Below are 22,246 nucleotides of genomic sequence, written 5' to 3' on the forward strand. Positions count from 1 at the left end.
GTTGTGCCTACTTGAGGATTGAGGCAGTAATTGCTATTTTATGTGGAGAACAGGTTCTTTCTGTGGAGTGAATTGCATAGAGATAGATAGTGTAGACTCGAGTTCCCAAAAGCCAGTTTTTAAATGGGCAGCGCCATTGAGAACTTTCACAATTTTGAAGTAGTCAACTGGGGAGACTTGCTATGGGTTAAGAAATGATCACATAATTCCATCCAAGTCATTAGGAGTTATCAGCCAATTAATTATACTCTAGAAGCAACATTCCATAACTGCAGATGGTAGTAAATCGCCAACCGTGGCTTTCTACCTGATCAAACACTCCAGGTGGCAATATGCACCCTTTGTTTACCAACTCATAGAAGTTATAGAATAAATTATGACTACTTCAAAATGGAGATGGACTCAATGGCCCTGCCTGTGCACTCAGATGCCACAACGTGTCCTCTATCTCTATGGTGTATTGCTATCTGCAGTGTTGTGAATGGTTCACAGTGCTGAACACACCCTATGAAGGAGTCTGACTAGTGTATGTATCATTACATAGTAAAACAATTGTATTGTGAAAAACAGAGGGGCAAATTGGAAGAGGGAATTTTCACTTGTTTGATCAGAGATGGGCTGAATACAATGAAAATCAGGAAAGAGGATATAAGCTTGAGAAGTAGGTATATTTCAGTAAAGCGATACATGTCTGAAAAGCAGAGGCCACGTTTATCAAGCATGAGCAGCACAAATGTGTGTACCATTCTTATGAGCAATTCTTTCACATATACTTCCGCAAGTTTCTGTTGCTCAAACAGGAAAACTTGATTAGGACGTGCACTGTGGTCTAGAAGTTCTTAATATCAATATAATCCAAACATCTGTATTGACTAATGCATATCTGTGAGACATTATTTTGAGTGGTACCCTCACAGCTTCACTTTCATATCAGAATCAAGCTCAAAAATCACCATCACGCACCAGGATTTGAGTTTTTATTTCCATAAAAAGAAAAAATTATCAAACATCAAAATAAAAATCTCTGGAGGTATCCCGACGATAAACATCCGAATCAAAAACGAAGACCCTCCTCAATCCACTGATACTCTCAGATCCATTTAACATTTCCTCCTACTACTAAAACCAAAGAGCCTGTTTGAATATTAAATACATCCTTTCTTCCTTAATCACTGATCTGACAAGGCTGGATTGGTGAAAGCAATAAAATGTATACCATGCTTCCACTTATCCAGTCACTTACAGATCAGTGATGAAGGAGAAGGGTGCTTTTTAAAAGATACTCAAAACAGGCTCAACAGGTTTCATTACCACCCTCTGGGTCTTCAGCACACACTACATGGATGCATCGAAAAAGTCTAAAAATCAAGACGTCTACAGCACGTAAACAAACAACTCTCCTTCCGAACTCCGACTTTCGTGCTAAGTTGCAGAGGAGCTTTTGTCAGTAGATATACACTTTAGTTAGCTTGACAACACTCCCGAACGGCTCCGTTCCCATGTGGGTCACGAAGAAAAGGAAAACTTAATCTTGATGGAAGTTTGTTAGTATCGTCCTGCAAAGAGACAAGGATCCATGTTAGTGTGATAGGCTCTCTCAGACATCAAACACCACTGAGTATGGTTTAAAATGTAACAAAAGCTGTTTAGAGGCATGCGTGTGTACTTACGTGGGCTGTATGAGCGAGACCTGGAGCGTGACCTGTATCGACTGTAGTAGGGAGAGGGAGAGCGCCTGCGACTGTAGGAGGGAGAGAGAACAAAAAGATTTACACTAGTGTATAAAGAATAACTCACAATATCAGCCAGCATTGGACAAGTAACCCCATTCATCCCCTCAAGTGTAACCCGAAGAACACCAACAATGTTAATGAGTTACCTCTAGATAAAATTAACATTTTGAATTCCAATATATTCATAGCTACCTGAGGGTATCTCCGATGTTAATCTATTGAATGAAGTCAACATCCTGAGTATAACTGACCTGTACTTGTCGTAATCGTCATATCTGTCGTATCCCCGGTCTCCCCGATCGTATCCACGGTCGTATCCACGGTCATAGCCGCCGCCCCGTCGATCGTCGTATCGGTCGTATGAGTCCCGTCCCCTCCTCCCTCCACCACTGCTGCCACTGTTTCGCTCTCCACCGCCACCATTACTGAGGAAAGGGACAAGTTCATGTTTACTGAGAGTACAAGATTCCCTAAAACACAACCCCTGGCTGCGTCCGATATGCCACCAGATTCCCTACATAGGGGATAGGGTGCCATTTCACACAGCCCTTAACTCCCAATAAACAAAGTAACACTATCCCCCAGTATCACTACATCACACAACGACATCCAAGAAGGAAAAAACAGACACAGCAATACCCACAGGAGACAAAACAGTGCAGCAAGACAGGTGGACATCTGCAAATCAAAAAATGAGCACAGATTCACCATCCTATACTTACTGTGTGGGTCGGCCCATGTAGATGCCAGGCGTAGGGGTGTGGGCCCTCTTGGTGATGGAAAAGTCCACTCTGATACGTCTCCCGTCCAGCTCCATACCGTTGGCACGTTCCATCGCCTAGGGAAACAGAGAGATGAGGAACAAAATGATAGTTTAAAATCAGTTACTCTGAAAATGAGCTTCTCTCCATCTCAACTCTGGGTTCTATTTGCACATGGAAAGGTTTGGGGTGCATACTGAGCACAAAACTTGCACTCTCCCATTGATCCAACACTGAGCCGATAGATGGTTTAGTATGAAGATTTGTTGAAACTGCTTCTCCGATAGAAATCCCCGATCACCCTTGTAGGTGATGTCATGGCAACGTTGGCTAGCTAAGCTCATACGCAGAAACACGTCATCGGGTCTAATATCTCGCACCGAACTGAGCATGTGCAGGCCGTCAAATCAAAGGCACTCCTTCGATATAAAGTTGTTTTTTTATGAAGATGTGTCAGTTTGTCACTTTCACAAGGTTGGAGTAACATGTTCAGATACTAAAGATATAGGTGCGAATCCAAGCTGTGCCATTAGATTTTGAGAAATCTAACAACTAAGGAAGAATTTCTCACTTCTCTCATTGACTTCTCAAACCCTGGTCTGCCGAGTCTGCTTCGCAAAGCAGTCCCCGAAGTCTCGATGTTGGGCCTCTGGGTTTAGAACCTTCATTACAGTGAAGAGTTCCCTGTGTGACTGGTACCACAGGGAACTTTAAGTGAATGGCAAGCCTGACACCTGGTGGTGCTTATGAGTGATCACACTTAACACTACCACAGATACAATATGAAAACGAAACAGCGTACGGACTAGTCAGTGTACAATATCAATGGTTCAAGATGAATTAGCAAAATAACTGGATCTTGATCCTTTTAGATCTTCAACGATTGAGGAATAAGGCGTTTGATGGCACCACAAGCAAAGTTACCATCAGTTCTTAGGTATTACTGTATTACCCAATGATCAACAGCACTTCTTACGACAATAAAATTGGTTCTGAATAAGACCCATAACGTTTTTCCTAAACACTCTCTCAATTAATCTTTCCTCGATTCCTCTTTCCTCTCCTCCTTATCAAAAACAATTGGACAAGAAGGTCAGAGGGGAGGGACTTAGACCTCTCTACTCGAATAGGTTGAGGCAAGGAGAGAGGACGCAATAATTGAGGAAAGACAAATTGCGAGAGGCCCAGACTTCTCAGTTTGTCCCATACCTCCTTGGAGTCGTCGATCCTCTCGAAGTAGACGAAGGCGAAGCCGCGGGAGCGCCCAGTGCGCTGGTCATACACCACGTTAACCCCGGCCAGCGGGCCGTACCGGCCAAACACTTCCCTCAGGTCCTTCTCTGTGGTGTACAGGCTCAGCCCAAACACCCCCAGGCACTGGTTGGGGTCAGGGTTCGCCTGGAAGTCAAAGGGGTCAGATTTCACAGCAGCTGATAGGAACACAGATTACCAGGCACTCACTACGTGTTGCATGCAAGTTTTTTATTTTACCTTTATTTAACCAGGTAAGCCAGTTGAGAACAAGTTCTCATTTACAACTGCGACCTGGCCAAGATAAAGCAAAGCAGTGCGATAAAAACAACAACACAGAGTTACATATGGAATAAACAAAAACGTACAGTCAATAACATAATAGAAAATAGAAAATCTATATACAGTGTGTGCAAATGTAGTAAGTTATGGAGGTAAGGCAATAAATAGGCCATAGTGCAAAATAATTACAATTTAGTATTAACACTGGAGTGATAGATGTGCAGAAGATGATGTGCAAATAGAGATACTGGGGTGCAAATGAGCAAAATAAATAACAATATGGGGATGAGGTAGTTGGGTGGGCTAATTACAGATGGGCTGTGTACAGGTACAGTGATCGGTAAGCTGCTCTGACAACTGATGCTTAAAGTTAGTGAGGGAGATAAGAGTCTCCAGCTTCAGAGATTTTTGTAGTTCGTTCCAGTCATTTGCAGCAGAGAACTGGAAGGAATGGCGGCCAAAGGAGGTGTTGGCTTTGGGGATGACCAGTGAGATATACCTGCTGGAGCACATACTACGGGTGGGTGTTGCTATGGTGACCAATGAGCTAAGATAAGGCGGGGATTTGCCTAGAAGTTACAGTGGGGGAAAAAAGTATTTAGTCAGCCACCAATTGTGCAAGTTCTCCCACTTAAAAAGATGAGAGAGGCCTGTCAAATTGAGAAGAAAAAAATCCAGAAAATCACATTGTAGGATTTTTAATGAATTTATTTGCAAATTATGGTGGAAAATAAGTATTTGGTCACCTACAAACAAGCAAGATTTCTGGCTCTCACAGACCTGTAACTTCTTCTTTAAGAGGCTCCTCTGTCCTCCACTCGTTACCTGTATTAATGGCACCTGTTTGAACTTGTTATCAGTATAAAAGACACCTGTCCACAACCTCAAACAGTCACACTCCAAACTCCACTATGGTCAAGACCAAAGAGCTGTCAAAGGACACCAGAAACAAAATTGTAGACCTGCACCAGGCTGGGAAGACTGAATCTGCAATAGGTAAGCAGCTTGGTTTGAAGAAAACAACTCCCTCCAAAGATTTTCTTGGGGTTGAGATCTGGAGACTGGCTAGGCCACTCCAGGACCTTAAATGCTTCTTACGAAGCCACTCCTTCGTTGCCCGGGCGGTGTGTTTGGGATCATTGTCATGCTGAAAGACCCAGCCACGTTTCATCTTCAATGCCCTTGCTGATGGAAGGAGGTTTTCACTCAAAATCTCACGATACATGGCCCCATTCATTCTTTCCTTTACACGGATCAGTCGTCCTGGTCCCTTTGCAGAAAAACAGCCCCAAAGCATGATGTTTCCACCCCCATGCTTCACAGTAGGTATGGTGTTCTTTGGATGCAACTCAGCATTCTTTGTCCTCCAAATACGACGAGTTGAGTTACCAAAAAGTTATATTTTGGTTTCATCTGACCATATAACATTCTCCCAATCCTCTTCTGGATCATCCAAATGCACTCTAGCAAACTTCAGACGGGCCTGGACATGTACTGGCTTAAGCAGGGGGACACGTCTGGCACTGCAGGATTTGAGTCCCTGGTGGCGTAGTGTGTTACTGATGGTAGGCTTTGTTACTTTGGTCCCAGCTCTCTGCAGGTCATTCACTAGGTCCCCCCGTGTGGTTCTGGGATTTTTGCTCACCGTTCTTGTGATCGTTTTGACCCCACGGGGTGAGATCTTGCGTGGAGCCCCAGATCGAGGGAGATTATCAGTGGTCTTGTATGTTTTCCATTTCCTGATAATTGCTCCCACAGTTGATTTCTTCAAACCAAGCTGCTTACCTATTGCAGATTCAGTCTTCCCAGCCTGGTACAGGTCTACAATTTTGTTTCTGGTGTCCTTTGACAGCTCTTTGGTCTTGGCCATAGTGGAGTTTGGAGTGTGACTGTTTGAGGTTGTGGACAGGTGTCTTTTATACTGATAACAAGTTCAAACAGGTGCCATTAATACAGGTAACGAGTGGAGGACAGAGGAGCCTCTTAAAGAAGAAGTTACAGGTCTGTGAGAGCCAGAAATCTTGCTTGTTTGTAGGTGACCAAATACTTATTTTCAACCATGATTTGCAAATAAATTCATTAAAAATCCTACAATGTGATTTTCAGGAATTTTTTTCCTCAATTTGTCTGTCATAGTTGACGTGTACCTATGATGAAAATTACAGGCCTCTCATCTTTTTAAGTGGGAGAACGTGCACAATTGGTGGCTGACTAAATACCTTTTTCCCCCCCCCACTGTACACAGAGAATAGAGTCGGCCCGAGAATTGAACCCTGTGGCACCCCCATAGAGACTGCCAGAGATCCAGACAACAGGCCCTCCGATTTGACACACTGAAATCTATCTGAGAAGTAGTTGGTGAACCAGGCAAGGCAGTCATTTGAGAAACGAAGGCTATTTAGTCTGCCAATAAGAATGCGGTGATTGACAGAGTCAAAAGCCTTGGCCAGGTCGATGAAGACTGCTGCACAGTACTGTCTTTTATCAATCGTGGTTATTATATCGTTTAGGACCTTGAGCGTAGCGGAGGTGCACCCATGACCAGCTCTGAAACCAGATTGCATAGCGGAGAAGGTACTGTGGGATTCGAAGTGGTCGGTGATCTGTTTGTTAACTTGGCTTTCAAATACTTTCGAAAGGCAGGGTAGGATGGATATAGGTCTGTAACAGTTTGGATGTAGTGTGTCACCCCCTTTGAAGAGGGGGATGACCGCGGCAGCTTTCCAATCTCTGGGGATCTCAGACGATACGAAAGAGAGGTTGAACAGCCTAGTAATAGGGGTTGCGACAATTACGGCGGCTAATTTTAGAAAGGGTCCAGATTGTCTAGCCCAGCTGATTTGTAGGGGTCCAGATTTTGCAGTTCTTTCAGGACATCAGCTATCTGAATTTGGGTGAAGGAGAAGCAGGGGGGGACATGGGCAAGTTGCAGCGGAGGGTGCAGAGCTGGTGGCCGGGGCAGGGGTAGCCAGGTGGAAAGCATGGCCAGCCGTAGCAAAATGCTTATTGAAATTCTCGATTATCATAGATTTATCGGTGGTGACAGTGTTATTCTCCATGGACTTTACAGTGTCCCAAAACTTTTTGGAGTTAGTGCTACAGGATGAAAATTTCTGTTTGAAAACGCTAGCCTTTGCTTTCCTAACTGAATGTGTATATGGGTTCCTGACTTCCCTGAAAAGTTCCCCACATATCGCGGGGGCTGTTCGATGCTAATGCTGTATGCCACAGGATGTTTTTGTGCTGGTCAAGGGCAGTCAAGTCTGGGGTGAACTAGGGGCTATATCTGTTCTTAGTTCTGCATTTTTTGAAAGGGGCATGCTTATTTAAGATGGAGAGGAAAGCACTTTTGAAGAACATCCAGGCATCCTCTACTGACGGAATGAGGTCAATTAGAAAGGCCTGCTCGCTGAAGTGTTTTAGAAGGGGTTTGACAGTGATGAGGGGTGGTCATTTGACCGCGGACCCATTACGGACGCAGGCAATGAGGCAGTGATCGCTGAGATCCTGGTTGAAGACAGCGGAGGTGTATTTAGAGGGTAAGTTAGTCAGGATGATATCTATGAGGGTGCCCATGTTTACGGATTTAGGGTAGTACCTGGTAGGTTCCTTGATAATTTGTGTGAGATTGAGGGCATCTAGTTTGGATTGTAGGATGGCCGGGGTGTTAAGCATATCCCAATTTAGGTCACCAAGCAGTACGAACTCTGAGGATAGATGGGGGGCAATCAGTTCACATATGGTGTCCAGGGCACAACTGGGGGCTGAGGGGGGTCTGTAGCAAGCGGCAACAGTGAGATACTTATTTCTGGAAAGGTGGATTTTTAGAAGTAGGAGCTCAAACTGTTTGGGCACAGACCTGGATAGTATGATAGAGCTCTGCAGGCTCTCTCTACAGTAGATTGCAACTCCACCCCCTTTGGCAGTTCTATCCAGACGGAAAATGTTGTAGTTTGGGATGGACATTTCTGAATTTTTGGTGGCCTTCCTAAGCCAGGATTCAGACACTGCTAGAACATCAGGGTTGGCAGAGTGTGCCAACGCAGTGAATAACTCAAACTTGGGGAGGAGGCTTCCGATGTTAACATGCAAGAAACCAAGGCTTTTATGGTTACAGCAGTCAACAAATGATAGCGCCTGGGGAGTAGGAGTGATACTGGGGGCTGCAGGGCCTGGGTTAGCCTCTACATCACCAGAGGAGGAATAGAATAAGTATACGGCTAAAGGCTTTAAGAACTGGTATTCTAGTGTGTTGGGTACAGAGAATAAATGGGGCAGATTTCCAGGCGTTGTAGAAAAGATTCAGGGCATTATGTACAGACAAGGATATGGAAGGATATGATTACAGTGGAGGTACACCTAATCATTGGGTAACGATTAAAGCGATAGCATCACTGGAGGTACCGATTGAGCCTGTCCTCGCGTGTATGGGGGGTGGGACAAAGAAGCTATCTGAGGTAGGTTGAGCGGGACTGGGGGCTTTACAGTGAAATAGTACAATAACAACTAACCCAAACAGCAATAGGCTAGGCATATTGACATGGGAGAGAGGCATAACGCAATCACAGGTGTTATTCGAGAGGGCTAAGACAACAACTGGTAATGGCAACGAAAGTTTGGGCTAAGGCTAAACAGGATGGGGTACCGTGTAAAGGAACAGTCCAGCGGGCATCAGATGTGTAGCTGAGTGATCATAAGGTCCAGTGAACAGCAATAGGTAAGTCCAGGAGCAGTTCGTAGGCTGCTACAGCACAGGCGAGCAGGAGGCACGGCTGTTGATTGACAATGCTAGCGGGCCGGTGCTAGCAGATGGATCTTCGTGGTCGTCGAAACGGGAAGCCTGTTGAAACCACATTAGACGATTACGTCGGCAGACCAGTCGTGATGGATCGGCGGGGCTCCGTGTCGACACTAGGAGGTCCCGTCCGGTTGACAGAGAGGTGGATAGCCGGAAGATGGGCCTGGCTCGAGGCTAGCTCAAGGCTAACTGGTGCTAGCTTTGGGACAAGTGAGGATTAGCCAACAACAACATCCATTCGGTTGCAGCTAGCTAGTTGTGATGATCCGGTGTTAAGGTCCAGTGATTCAGTGATTCTGGCAGAAAATCCAAAATGCTCTGGGTCGATAGCACGCTGTGAAGACTGGCCGGTAATTGTCCAGGCTAGAGCTGGCTGGTAGGTAGGTAGTGCAGGCCACGGACAGTGGTGAAGACCGCTAACGGTGGCTAATAGCAATAGCTAATTGCAAGTAGCTAGTTAGCTGGCTAGTTTCAGCCGTGGGTTCTTGATAAAATAAATAATAGAATCCGTTCCACATTGGGTGAGGCGGGTTGCAGGAAAGTATATATAGTTAAGGATGGAAAGCGAAATATATACAACCCCCCCCCCCCCACCAAAAAAACTGCCTATTTACACGAGGACACAACATAATACACTTTGGATACACATCTTGGATTCCATCTCTGTAAATCACTCTTCGTCTCAGTCCCTCTCGCTCACACACAACCCCTGATCTGAGAAGCATACATGTGACGTATTCAGGAGCCTTACTGCTACTCCAGTGCTCTTCTAATGTAGAAGGTATCAAGGTAAGAAGGTCTACATACCCTGGCATCCTCACCACCTCCTCCCTGACTGAATGTCTCTTTTCTGAAGTCATGGCTCTGTTGACATAAAGAGAGGGAGGGTTAATAAAAGGGTTATTAAATAAATCACATAATTCTGTTTCCTGTAAGGGGTCAGGACAGGAGCAGCATAGGAACACTAACTGGTAAATGAACACGCTACCTACATTCCTATAACTAATCTGTGTACACACATCCTAATGAAATTCCACAATTACATAAAGCAGCTGCAAGCCCTTAAAACACATTTGACAATTTGGTATTTTCTATACCATACTGAGCTGTCCCTCCACCACAGGGTTTCCCAACCCTCTTCTTGGTAACCATCAGATGTTTCACATACTTTTTTTACATTTTTTACATACATTTACGTCATTTAGCAGACGCTCTTATCCAGAGCGACTTACAGGAGCAATTAGGGTTAAGTGCCTTGCTTAAGGGCACATCGACAGATTTTTCACCTAGTCGGCTCGGGGATTAGAACCAGCAACCTTTCGGTTACTGGCACAACGCTCTTACCCACTAAGCTACCTGCCGCATATATGTCTCCCTTTACATATTTATTTTTTTAGGGGGTAGATCAGCTTTAATATTGCAAATAGATTAACTTCCATCAATGTAATTGTCTGCATCACCTCCAATCCCCAATATGTTTTTCCCCCGAAAAAATAAATATATATAAAAAATAAATAAATAAATAATATATATATATATATATATATATATATATATATATACACACAGGTAAAAGTCAGTAAATTAGAATATTTTGAAAAACTTGATTTATTTCAGTAATTGCATTCAAAAGGTGTAACTTGTACATTATATTTATTCATTGCACACAGACTGATGCATTCAAATGTTTATTTCATTTAATTTTGATGATTTGAAGTGGCAACAAATGAAAATCCAAAATTCCGTGTGTCACAAAATTAGAATATTGTGTAAGGGTTACATTTTGAAGACACCTGGTGCCACAAAATAATCAGCTGATTAACTCAAAACACCTGCAAAGGGCTTTAAATGGTCTCTCAGTCCAGTTCTGAAGCCTACACAAACATGGGGAAGACTTCAGATTTGACAGCTGTCCAAAAGGCGACCATCGACACATTGCACAAGGAGGGAAAGACACAAAAGGTTATTGCAGAAGAGGCTGGCTGTTCTCAGAGCTCTGTGTCCAAACACATTAATAGAGAGGCAAAGGGAAGGAAAAACTGTGGTCAGAAAAAGTGTACAAGCGATAGGGATCACCGCGCCCTAGTCAAGATTGTGAAAAAAAAACCATTCAAAAATGTGGGGGAGATTCACAAGGAGTGGACAGCTGCTGGAGTCAGGGCTTCAAGATCCACCACCAAGAGACGCTTGAAAGACATGGGTTTCAACTGCCGCATACCTCGTGTCAAGGCACTGTTGACCAAGAAACAGCGCGAAAAGCGTCTCACCTGGGCTAAGGAAAAAAAGAGCTGGACTGCTGCTGAGTGGTCTAAAGTCATGTTTTCTGACGAAAGCAAATTTTGCATTTCCTTTGGAAATCGAGGTCCCAGAGTCTGGAGGAAGACAGGAGAGGCACAGGATCCACGTTGCCTGAAGTCTAGTGTAAAGTTTCCACCATCAGTGATGGTTTGGGGTGCCATGTCATCTGCTGGTGTCGGTCCACTCTGTTTCCTGAGATCAAGGGTCAACGCAGCCGTCTACCAGCAAGTTTTAGAGCACTTCATGCTTCCTGCTGCTGACCTGCTCTATGGAGATGGAGATTTCAGGTTCCAACAGGACTTGGCGCCTGCACACAGCGCAAAATCTACCCGTGCCTGGTTTACGGACCATGGTATTTCTGTTCTAAATTGGCCAGCCAACTCCCCTGACCTTAGCCCCATAGAAAATCTGTGGGGTATTGTGAAAAGGAAGATGCAGAATGCCAGACCCAACAACGCAGAAGAGTTGAAGGCCACTATCAGAGCAACCTGGGCTCTCATAACACCTGAGCAGTGCCAGAAACTCATCGACTCCATGCCACGCCGCATTAATGCAGTAATTGAGGCAAAAGGAGCTCCAACCAAGTATTGAGTATTGTACATGCTCATATTTTTCATTTTCATACTTTTCAGTTGGCCAACATTTCTAAAAAATCCCTTTTTTGTATTAGCCTTAAGTAATATTCTAATTTTGTGACACACGGAATTTTGGATTTTCATTTGTTGCCACTTCAAATCATCAAAATTAAATGAAATAAACATTTGAATGCATCAGTCTGTGTGCAATGAATAAATATAATGTACAAGTTACACCTTTTGAATGCAATTACTGAAATAAATCAAGTTTTTCAAAATATTCTAATTTACTGACTTTTACCTGTATATATATATATATATATATACACACACACACAGTTGAAGTTGGAAGTTTACATACACTTGTTTTTCAACCACTCCACAAATGTCTTGTTAACAAACTATAGTTTTGGCAAGTCGGTTAGGACTTTGTGCATGACACAAGTCATTTTTCCAACAATTGTTTACAGACAGATTATTTCCCTTATAATTCACTGTATCACAATTCCAGTGGGTCAGAAGTTTACATACACTAAGTTGACTGTGCCTTTAAACAGCTTGGAAAATTCCAGGAAATGTCATGGCTTTAGAAGCTTCCGATAGGCTAATTGACATAATTTGAGTCAATTGGAGGTGTACCTGTATTTCAAGGCCTACCTTCAAACTCAGTGCCTCTGCTTGACATCATGGGAAAATCAAAAGAAATCAGCCAAGACCTCAGAAAAAAGTATAAACACCATGGGACCACGCAGCCGTCATACCACTCAGGAAGGAGACGCGTTCTATCTCCTAGAGATTAACGTACTTTGGTGCAAAAAATGCAAATCAATCCCAGAACAGATGCTAGAGGAAACAGGTACAAAAGTATCTACAGCCACAGTAAAACAAGTCCTATATCGACATAACCTGAAAGGCCGCTCAGCAAGGAAGAAGCCACTGCTCCAAAACCTTCATAAAAAAGCCAGACTACGGTTTGCAACTGCACATTGGGACAAAGATCGTACTTTTTGGAGAAATGTCCTCTGGTCTGATGAAACAAAAATAAAACTGTTTGGCCACAATGACCATCGTTATGTTTTGAGGAAAAGGGGGGGGGGGGGGGGGGGGGGCTTGCCAGCCGAAGAACACCAGAAGCACGGGGGTGGCAGCATCATGCTGTGGGGGTGCTTTGCTGCAGGAGGGACTGGTGCACTTCACAAAATGGATGGTATCACGAGGAAGGAAATTTATGTGGATATATTGAAGCAACATTTCAAGACATCAGTCAGGAAGTTAAAGCTTGGTCGCAAATGGGTCTTCCAAATGGACAATGACCCCAAGCATACTTCCAAAGTTGTGGCAAAATGGCTTAAGGACAGCAAAGTCAAGGTATTGGAGTGACCATCACAAAGCCCTGACCTCAATCCTATAGAAAATGTGTGGGCAGAACTGAAAAAGCGTGTGCGAGCAAGGAAGCCTACAAACCTGACTCAGTTATACCAGCTCTGTCAGGAGGAATGGGCCAAAATTCACCCAACTTCTTGTGGGAAGCTTGTGGAAGGCTACCCGAAACATTTGACCCAAGTTAAACAATTTAAAGGCAATGCTACCAAATACACTCAATTAGTATGTAAACTTCTGACCCACTGGGAATGTGATGAAGGAAATAAAAGCTGAAATAAATAATTCTCTACTATTATTCTGACATTTCACATTCTTAAAATAAAGTTGTGATCCTAACTGACCAAAGACAGGGAATTTTTACTAGGATTAAATGTCAGGAATTGTGAAAAACAGAGTTTAAATATATTTGGCTAAGGTGTATGTAAACATCCGACTTCAACTGTGTGTGTGTATATATATATATATATATATATATATATATATATACACACACACACATATACACACACACACAAACCTTAGCCAAATACATTTAAACTCAGTTTTTCACAATTCCTGACATTTAATCCTAGTACACATTCCCTGGCCAAACAGTTCTATTTTTGTTTCATCAGACCAGAGGATTTGCACTTTTCGCACCAAAGTACGTTCATCTCTTGGAGACAGAACGCGTCGCCTTCCTGAGCGGTATGACGGCTGCGTGGTCCCATGGTGTTTATACTTGCGTACCGTTGTTTGTACAGATGAACGTGGTACCTTCAGGCGTTTGGAAATTGCTCCCAAGGATGAACCAGACTTGTGGAGGTCTACCATTTTTTTCTGAGGTCTTGGCTGATTTATTTTGATTTTCCCATGATGTCAAGCAAAGAGGCACTGAGTTTGAAGGTAGGCTGTGAAATACATCCACAGGTACACCTCCAATACACTCAAATTATGTCAATTAGCCTATCAGAAGCTTCTAAAGCCATGACATCATTTTCTGGCATTTTCCAAGCTGTTTAAAGGCACAGTCAATTTAGTGTTTGTAAACTTCTGACACACTGGAATTGTGATACAGTGAATTATAAGTGAAATAATCTGTCTGTAAACAATTGTTGGAAACATTACTTGTGTCATGCACAAAGTAGATGTCCTAACCGACTTGCCAAACTATAGTTTGTTAACAAGACATTTGTGGAGTGGTTGAAAAACTAGTTTTAATGACTCCAACCTAAGTGTATGTAAACTTCCGGCTTCAACTGTACATATATATACACATACATACATACATACCAGTGGGGAGAACAAGTATTTGATACACTGCCGATTTTGCAGGTTTTCCTACTTACAAAGCATGTAGAGGTCTGTAATTTTTATCATAGGTACACTTCAACTGTGAGAGACGGAATCTAATACAAAAATCCAGAAAATCACATTGTATGATTTTTAAGTAATTAATTTGCATTTTATTGCATGACATAAGTATTTGATCACCTACCAACCAGTAAGAATTCCGGCTCTCACAGACCTGTTAGTTTTTCTTTAAGAAGCACTCCTGTTCTCCACTCATTACCTGTATTAATTGCACCTGTTTGAACTCGTTACCTGTATAAAAAAACACCTGTCCACACACTCAATCAAACAGACTCCAACCTCTCCACAATGGCAAAGATCAGAGAGCTGTGTAAGGACATCAGGGATAAAATTGTAGACCTGCACAAGGCTGGGATGGGCTACAGGACAATAGGCAAGCAGCTTGGTGAGAAGGCAACAACTGTTGGCGCAATTATTAGAAAATGGAAGAAGTTCAAGATGACGGTCAATCACCCTCGGTCTGGGGCTCCATGCAAGGTCTCACCTCGTGGGGCATCAATGATCATGAGGAAGATGAGGGATCAGCCCAGAACTACACGGCAGGACCTGGTCAATGACCTGAAGAGAGCTGGGACAACAGTTTCAAAGAAAACCATTAGTACAACACACTACGCCGTCATGGATTAAAATCCTGCAGCGCACGCAAGGTCCCCCTGCTCAAGCCAGCGCATGTCCAGGCCCGTCTGAAGTTTGCCAATGACCATCTGGATGATCCAGAGGAGGAATGGGAGAAGGTCATGTGGTCTGATGAGACAAAAATAGAGCTGTTAGTCTAAACTCCACTCGCCATGTTTGGAGGATAAAGAAGGATGAGTACAACCCCAAGAACACCATCCCAACCGTGAAGCATGGAGGTGGAAACATCATTCTTTGGGGATGCTTTTCTGCAAAGTGGACAGGACAACTGCACCGTATTGAGGGGAGGATGGATGGGGCCATGTATCGCGAGATCTTGGCCAACAACCTCCTTCCCTCAGTAAGAGCATTGAAGATGGGTTGTGGCTGGGTCTTCCAGCATGACAACGACCCGAAACACACAGCCAGGGCAACTAAGGAGTGGCTCCGTAAGAAGCATCTCAAGGTCCTGGAGTGGCCTAGCCAGTCTCCAGACCTGAACCCATTAGAAAATCTTTGGAGGGAGCTGAAAGTCCATATTGCCCAGCGACAGCCCCGAAACCTGAAGGATCTGGAGAAGGTCTGTATGGAGGAGTGGGCCAAAATCCCTGCTGCAGTATGTGCAAACCTGGTCAAGACCTACAGTAAACGTATGATCTCTGTAATTGCAAACAAAGGTTTCTGTACCAAATATTAAAGTTATGCTTTTCTGATGTATCAAATACTTATGTCATGCAATAAAATGCAAATTAATTACTTAAAAATCATACAATGTGATTTTCTGGATTTTTGTTTTAGATTCCGTCTCTCACAGTTGAAGTGTACCTATGATAAAAAATTACAGACCTCTACATGCTTTGTAAGTAGGAAAACCTGCAAAATCAGCAGTGTATCAAATACTTGTTCTCCCCACTGTATGTATATATACAGATGTGGAAAAAATTAAGAGACCACTGCAAATGTTTCTTAAATCAGCATCTCTACATGTATGACAGCCATTCCATTCCAGTGTCTGTTGAATTCCAACACAGGCACACCTCATTCTACTGAATTAGGTACTGATTAGGTGATCACCTGAACCAAATCTTATTTAACGAGGAAAAGTATAACAACCACTGCTGTGGTCATCACTATCCTCCTGCAATAGGACCAGCTGGATGGCAAAAACAGTGCTAATAGTATCTCAAAAGTAATATTAAATTTAAAAAAATACTATTGACCATGCCAATAGTGTTGAAAAGGAAAGTTGAGTGAGGAAAAGGGTTCAATTCTGGCTTTACAGGCAGAGGGATACAGTAAGCGTCAGGTTGCTTCCATCCTTAAAATGTCAAAGACGGCGGGTCATAAGAACAAGGTCAAGCAGCAGACATTGGGGACAACAAAGCTACAGACCGGCAGAGGGCGAAAACGACTCTACTGACCGGGATGACCGCCACCTCATTCGAATGTCACTCAACAACCGTAGGATGACATCAAGTGACCTACAAAAAGAATGGCAAACGGCAGCTGGGGTGAAGTGCACGGCGAGGATGGTTTGAAACAGGCTCCTAGGGGCAGGGCTGCAGTCGTGCAAAGCTACAAAAAAGCCCTTCATCATGAGAAGCAAAGAAGAGCCAGGCTGAGGTTTGCAAAATACCATAAGGATTGGACCGTAGAGGACTGGAGTAAGGTCATCTTCTCTGTTGAGTCCAATTTTCAGCTTTGCCCAACACCTGGTCGTCTAATGGGTAGACAGAGAACTGGAGAAGCCTACAAGCCACAGTGTCTCGCACCCACTGTGAAATTTGGTGGAGGATCGGTGATGATCTGGGGGTGCTTCAGCAAGGCTGGAATCGGGCAGATTTGTCTTTGTGAAGGACGCATGAATCAAGCCACGTACAAGGTTGTCATGGAAGAAAACTTGCTTCCTTTTGCTCTGACACTGTTCCCCAACTCTGAGGATTGTTTTTTCCAACAGGACAATGCACCATGCCACACAGCCAGGTCAATCAAGGTGTGGATGGAGGACCACCAGATCAAGACCCTGTCATGGCCAGCCCAATCTCCAGACCTGAACCTCATTGAAAACTTCTGGAATGTGATCAAGAGGAAGATGGATGGTCTCAAGCCATCAAACAAAGCCGAATTTTTGCACCAGGAGTGGAATAGTCACCCAACATCAATGTGAAAGACTGGTGGAGATCATGCCAAGACACATGAAAGCAGTAATTGAAAATCAGGGTTTTTCCACCAAATATTGATTTCTGAACTCTTCCTAAGTTAAAACATTAGCATTGTGTTGTTCAAAAATGAACATGAACTTATTTTCTTTGCATTATTCGAGGTCTGACAACATTTCATCTTTTTTGTTATTTTGACCAGTTGTCATTTTCTGCAAATAAATGCTCTAAATGACCATATTTTTATTTGGAATTTGGGAGCAATGTTGTCAGTAGTTTATAGAATAAAACAAAAATGTTATTTTTACCCAAACACATACCTATAAATAGTAAAACCAGAGAAACTGATAATTTTGCAGTGGTCTCAATTTTTTCCACAGCTGTGTATATATATATATATATATATATATATACACACACACACACACACCTACCCCTTTTAAAATACATTTCCCTTTATTAATTTACAACCCCACCACCCCTCCCCTAATTGGAGTAAACTAGTGAACAACAACACTTAGGGCTCTACTTCCAGCTTATACATACTATATACATTTTATGGACAGTCAATTTTACAATAATTATATTTTGTTTGTTTTTGTTAGCTGCAGGTGCGACAAATGCACCAGTCCTACCTATGACATCATTTACGAAGATTATACCCCTTTAAAAAATGTTTTTGTTTGTTTATAATGTTTTTTTTAATCAATTAGTATATTTGAGTTTAACCACAATATTTGTTGCATTATTTGTTCTGTCGTTTCTGGAGGATTAAATTGAAATTGCAACAAACTTTCTATGGCTTGTTTTAGAAATAGTGATATTTGGGAGATGATTTCCTTTTCAAATAACTGAAAGTGAGGTTGTAATCTGAATAAAGGGAAAAGGGCCATTCTTGAACATGGGGTAAGACAATCTTACTAATTTGCTAGAGAACCAGTTCGAATTTAAGTATAACTTTTGTATGACTGAAGCTTTTAGTGATAGGTCTAATGCTTTAATATTTAATAATTTATGTCCTCCGAATTCATATTCATTATATAAATAGGCCCGTTTAATTTTGTCTGGCTTGCCGTTCCAAATAAAATTGAATATTTTTTCTCTCATATAATAATAAAAAAAAACTGTTCGCTAGGCATAGGCAAGACAATAAGCAAATAGGTAAACTGGGATAATCCTAAAGAGTTAATCAGGGTGATTTTTCCACAAGTAGACAGGTATTTACCTTTCCATGGTAGCAAGATCTTATCTATTATTGCTAACTTTCTATAAAAAAATGTATTGGAGTGAGAACATTTATTTAACTAGTTAACTAATCATCAATCCCTTGACTAGTTGAACCAGGTGTGCCAGTTTAGGACTACAATAAATATGTGAAACGTCTGGTGGTTACCGAGGAGAGGGTTGGGAAGTACTGCTCTACTCCATCAGCAGTCAGACCCTGACCTTTGACCTGTTAGCGATGTGACACTCACTCTGCTGCTGGGGCGGCGGTGGTTAGGCGACGCGCTCTGGCTCTTCTTCTTCCGGTATTCCGGGCTGTAGGAACGGGACTTCTTCCTGTTGGAGGTGGAGCGAGAGCGGCTGTACCTGCGGTTGGAGTGCCTCCGAGAGTGAGACCTGGAGAGAGGTTGGAAGAGAGAGAGAGGCAGAGGGTAATAGGAAGGAGCAGATAAATGAGGGAAAGAGGAGAGCAAGAGAATTGTGTCAAGTTACCCCACAGCACATTGAGACATCACTCTTCACTCTGCTAAGAGAAATAACAGGAGGACAGACTCACCTGGACTTAGAGCGGGAGCGAGACTCTGAGTGTTTGGCAGCCCGGGATGGGCTCGGGGAGCCGGATCTGCTCTCCGACTTGACCCGGACAGGACTGCCACGGTCCGATTTGGATGGAGAGCGAGAGTCCTAATTTTACAGTAGCAGCGTGTTAAAGAGGCCCCCTCTTTTACTTATACACACATTACTCAAAAGGAACACACACAAGCAACTTTTCAAAGTCAGCAACTTTTCAAAGTCAGACATAAACCACTAGAGCTCATACACTGTGGAGGAAAGGGTTAGTGCTCCACCATGTCTATCACGTGGTAAAAAAAATAATAATCCTTCGCTTGGATTAATAATATGCTAGAACCCTGTGTCATAATGTTAACATATCCCATAACTCGTTTCTTCTACCTGGGTCAAACTAAAGTCATCATGCATTTTTAAACTATAGAAATGGAGCATAGTAGTGTAAAGACACTTGGAACATATACCGTATATTTACTTAACCTAGGGATACATTCATTCTTTCTTCCAGATTCTTTATATACGCTACTTCCTTCTGTCAGGAATTCTACTGTTCTTCGTTGTTCTTCTTTTTTCCATTTTCATTTTCTGATGCCGGGTTTTCGCTCTTCCCCAAATAGAAACCATTTTCACCTTTAGCCATACATACTGCAAGTGCTTCTATATCTGACCACCAATCTTCCAGTTTCATTCATTTTCCCCTTCCCACTTCTATGTTCTGCTCTGTAACTGTTATTCAAAAGCCTTCGTTTATTCTTGGATATTTTCTTCCACATTCTTGGATAAAACTCTTCAAATCCTTCACGATCAATAACCTTAATGAAAAAAGAACATTCAATACAATTAAATATCATTAATTTATAGAAAAAAAAGATATTTCGTAAAATAATGAATGTCTACAGTATATTTAGTATAGCAGGACAAACTATACTTGCAACAAATGTTTAGTTTATACCCTTCATCTCAGAAGGGCAATGAAGGGTTTAGTGATGAGTACAACTTTTCAATAGAGCAACATTGTAGCAGCATAACACTGAGTAAGTGAACATTGTGAGATGACTTTAGAAAACGGTTTCACTTTCACCATTAGCTACGAGGTGATGTTACTTTCACCCCTAATTTATTTAGCTATAGGATTAGAATGAAAGATGGTTGTAAGCAGGAAAATAAGAGTGGCTTGAAGCTCAGATTGTTTGACTACAACTGGTACGACAAAGGCACCAAACTTACCTGAGAGCTAGCGAATAGCTAACTAGCTAGTTTGTGCCATGTGCATAACGTTACGTTTATGCTACCGGTAGCATCATGTACGATAACTAAGTTAGCTAGCTAGGCATGTTACCTAGCGTAGGTATGGAAGAAAAAAAAATTATGCACTCACTAACTGTAAGTCGCTATGGATAAGAGCGTCTGCTAAATGACTAACGTGTAAATGTAAAATGTATTGTTCGGCTGGCAACTAGCGAAAGGAAGGTAGCTATTACTAGCTAACCAGTTTATCCTAGTAAGCTTACAATAGTGTGGAGAACATTTTATGTTGCAATCTAGCGAGCCACCTTTTTAAATTACGAATTTACTAGCGTTAGTTAACGTTAGCGGCTCAAATCGCTAATTAGCCTGCTATGCTAGTTATCTAGCCACAACGTTACTAACAAAGATAACTACTGTTAACTTACCCTGTTAGTTAGCTAGCTACAGTACTGTATGTCAGCAAAAGATAGGACATTATTTTGGTTTCCGTTGCAACGCTAATACTTACTCGTCCATCGAAGTTTCCATCCTCAATGTCACTCATTTTGTAAAGAGATGAACAATATAGCTAGTGAGCTAGCTTACGTTTTCAGACAAAATAATAGTGTCCTCCTTTGCGCTTCTCTGCTCTTTCTCGTGCTGGTCTGGTGGTGGTGGAAGATGGCGGAGGAGGACGGCAGTTTTTAGTTTGTTTATCAACTGCAGAATTTGTGCCGACGTCATCGTGATTCCTGCCACGCCTGCTTCATACTACAGTGCCATAGTCCATCCATGCATTGATTCAATTCAAATGCAGATCTTGTAGGCCTAGGTCTGAATGACAAACTAAGAATCTTGACCAGATGTAGCTACGGTATTACAATAGTGTCCCTGGCCATTTCTGTAGGACCCAGAGGGTCCCCAAACTTGTGTACCCCAATAAGTCATTACAACTCTACCCATTAGCCATATGACCATTGACGGAAACTGACCACCCCATACCCAGCCATGGCTATTTGTCTCTCAGTTGATCCCCTGCTTTGTGAATACAAAACCCATGAAATAGGAAAATAGTATAATTTGGGCTCCAGTCTTTCAGTCAACTTGCCATTGTCTTGGGTTAAGTTGCTGCTGAACGCTGATCTTAGGTCAGTTTTGCATTTCCAAACCAACGCTTAACCCCCTCACTCACAAACGTATTGATTCTCTAGTATCACAGATCAAAAAGCATGGGCTGCATCCTGATTCTCCACCCTTCTCCCAAAAGTGTGCACTTGCACACTTACTATAGCAATGTTAGACTGTATAAGGAGGGTTTGACTGGTTCAGAGTTCAAAGTGCCACCATGGCGCATCGATAAGAATGCAGATGAAATTAGATGCATCGATAAGAATGCAGATGAAATTAGATGAAGCGGGAATCCAAATAGTGGGGTTTTATTGCAAACACAGCAGCACATGGGGAAATGTTGCAGGATAATGTTGTGGTTTACTAGGGAAATACAAGAGGGAGATACAAACATGTTAACATACAAGCATGACTGACAAGTGCAAAAGGGCTAAATAACAAATGCATCTCACATGCTGGACTGACAGGAAATTGTCAGTCATTTGGCAGCAGCATATACACTTTAACAACTAAAAAATGATCTTAAAACTAACATTTACACACAATAATGGAAAGTATTCACTTGTCAGTCACGCACAACATGGAAAGGAAAACATAAGTTGGCCGCCCCATGCATTCACCAACAGGAATAAGGAAGACTGGAGGGAGAAACTGCTGCTTAAATAGTCAAGGGTGCTAGTGAGCAGAGTGGAGACACTTGAGGTGAGTGGCAAGGAAGGGCCGTGGCTAGAGGTTATGGGTGAAGTCATCAAACTTCTTAACACTTAGTCATGAATTTAAATCTTGAATCCTTAGTTGCTACATCCATTTTTGGACTTTAAATTAATGATTATAGCCATTGATTCTTGAATATAACTTATAAATTACTCATGAGCTTAGGTCAACTGGC

General features: G+C 42.5%; 1 protein-coding gene across 1 annotated transcript; it reads right to left on the reverse strand.

Annotated features, from left to right (window-relative positions):
- Positions 1 to 960: 960 nt before the first annotated feature.
- Positions 961 to 20,919, reverse strand: tra2a (transformer 2 alpha homolog). Its single transcript, XM_084152084.1, has 9 exons — positions 20,759 to 20,919; positions 18,989 to 19,116; positions 18,684 to 18,828; positions 9,633 to 9,689; positions 3,704 to 3,892; positions 2,456 to 2,571; positions 1,985 to 2,158; positions 1,671 to 1,741; positions 961 to 1,556 (listed from the first exon to the last, which is right to left on the reverse strand). The coding sequence occupies exons 1-9, from the start codon at positions 20,792 to 20,794 to the stop codon at positions 1,546 to 1,548; spliced, it is 927 nt and encodes a 308-aa protein (XP_084008210.1). The 5' UTR covers positions 20,795 to 20,919; the 3' UTR covers positions 961 to 1,545.
- Positions 20,920 to 22,246: the final 1,327 nt, after the last annotated feature.

Source organism: Coregonus lavaretus (genome assembly GCF_964263955.1).
Source record: "Coregonus lavaretus genome assembly, chromosome: 3".
NCBI classification, from domain to species: domain Eukaryota; kingdom Metazoa; phylum Chordata; class Actinopteri; order Salmoniformes; family Salmonidae; genus Coregonus; species Coregonus lavaretus.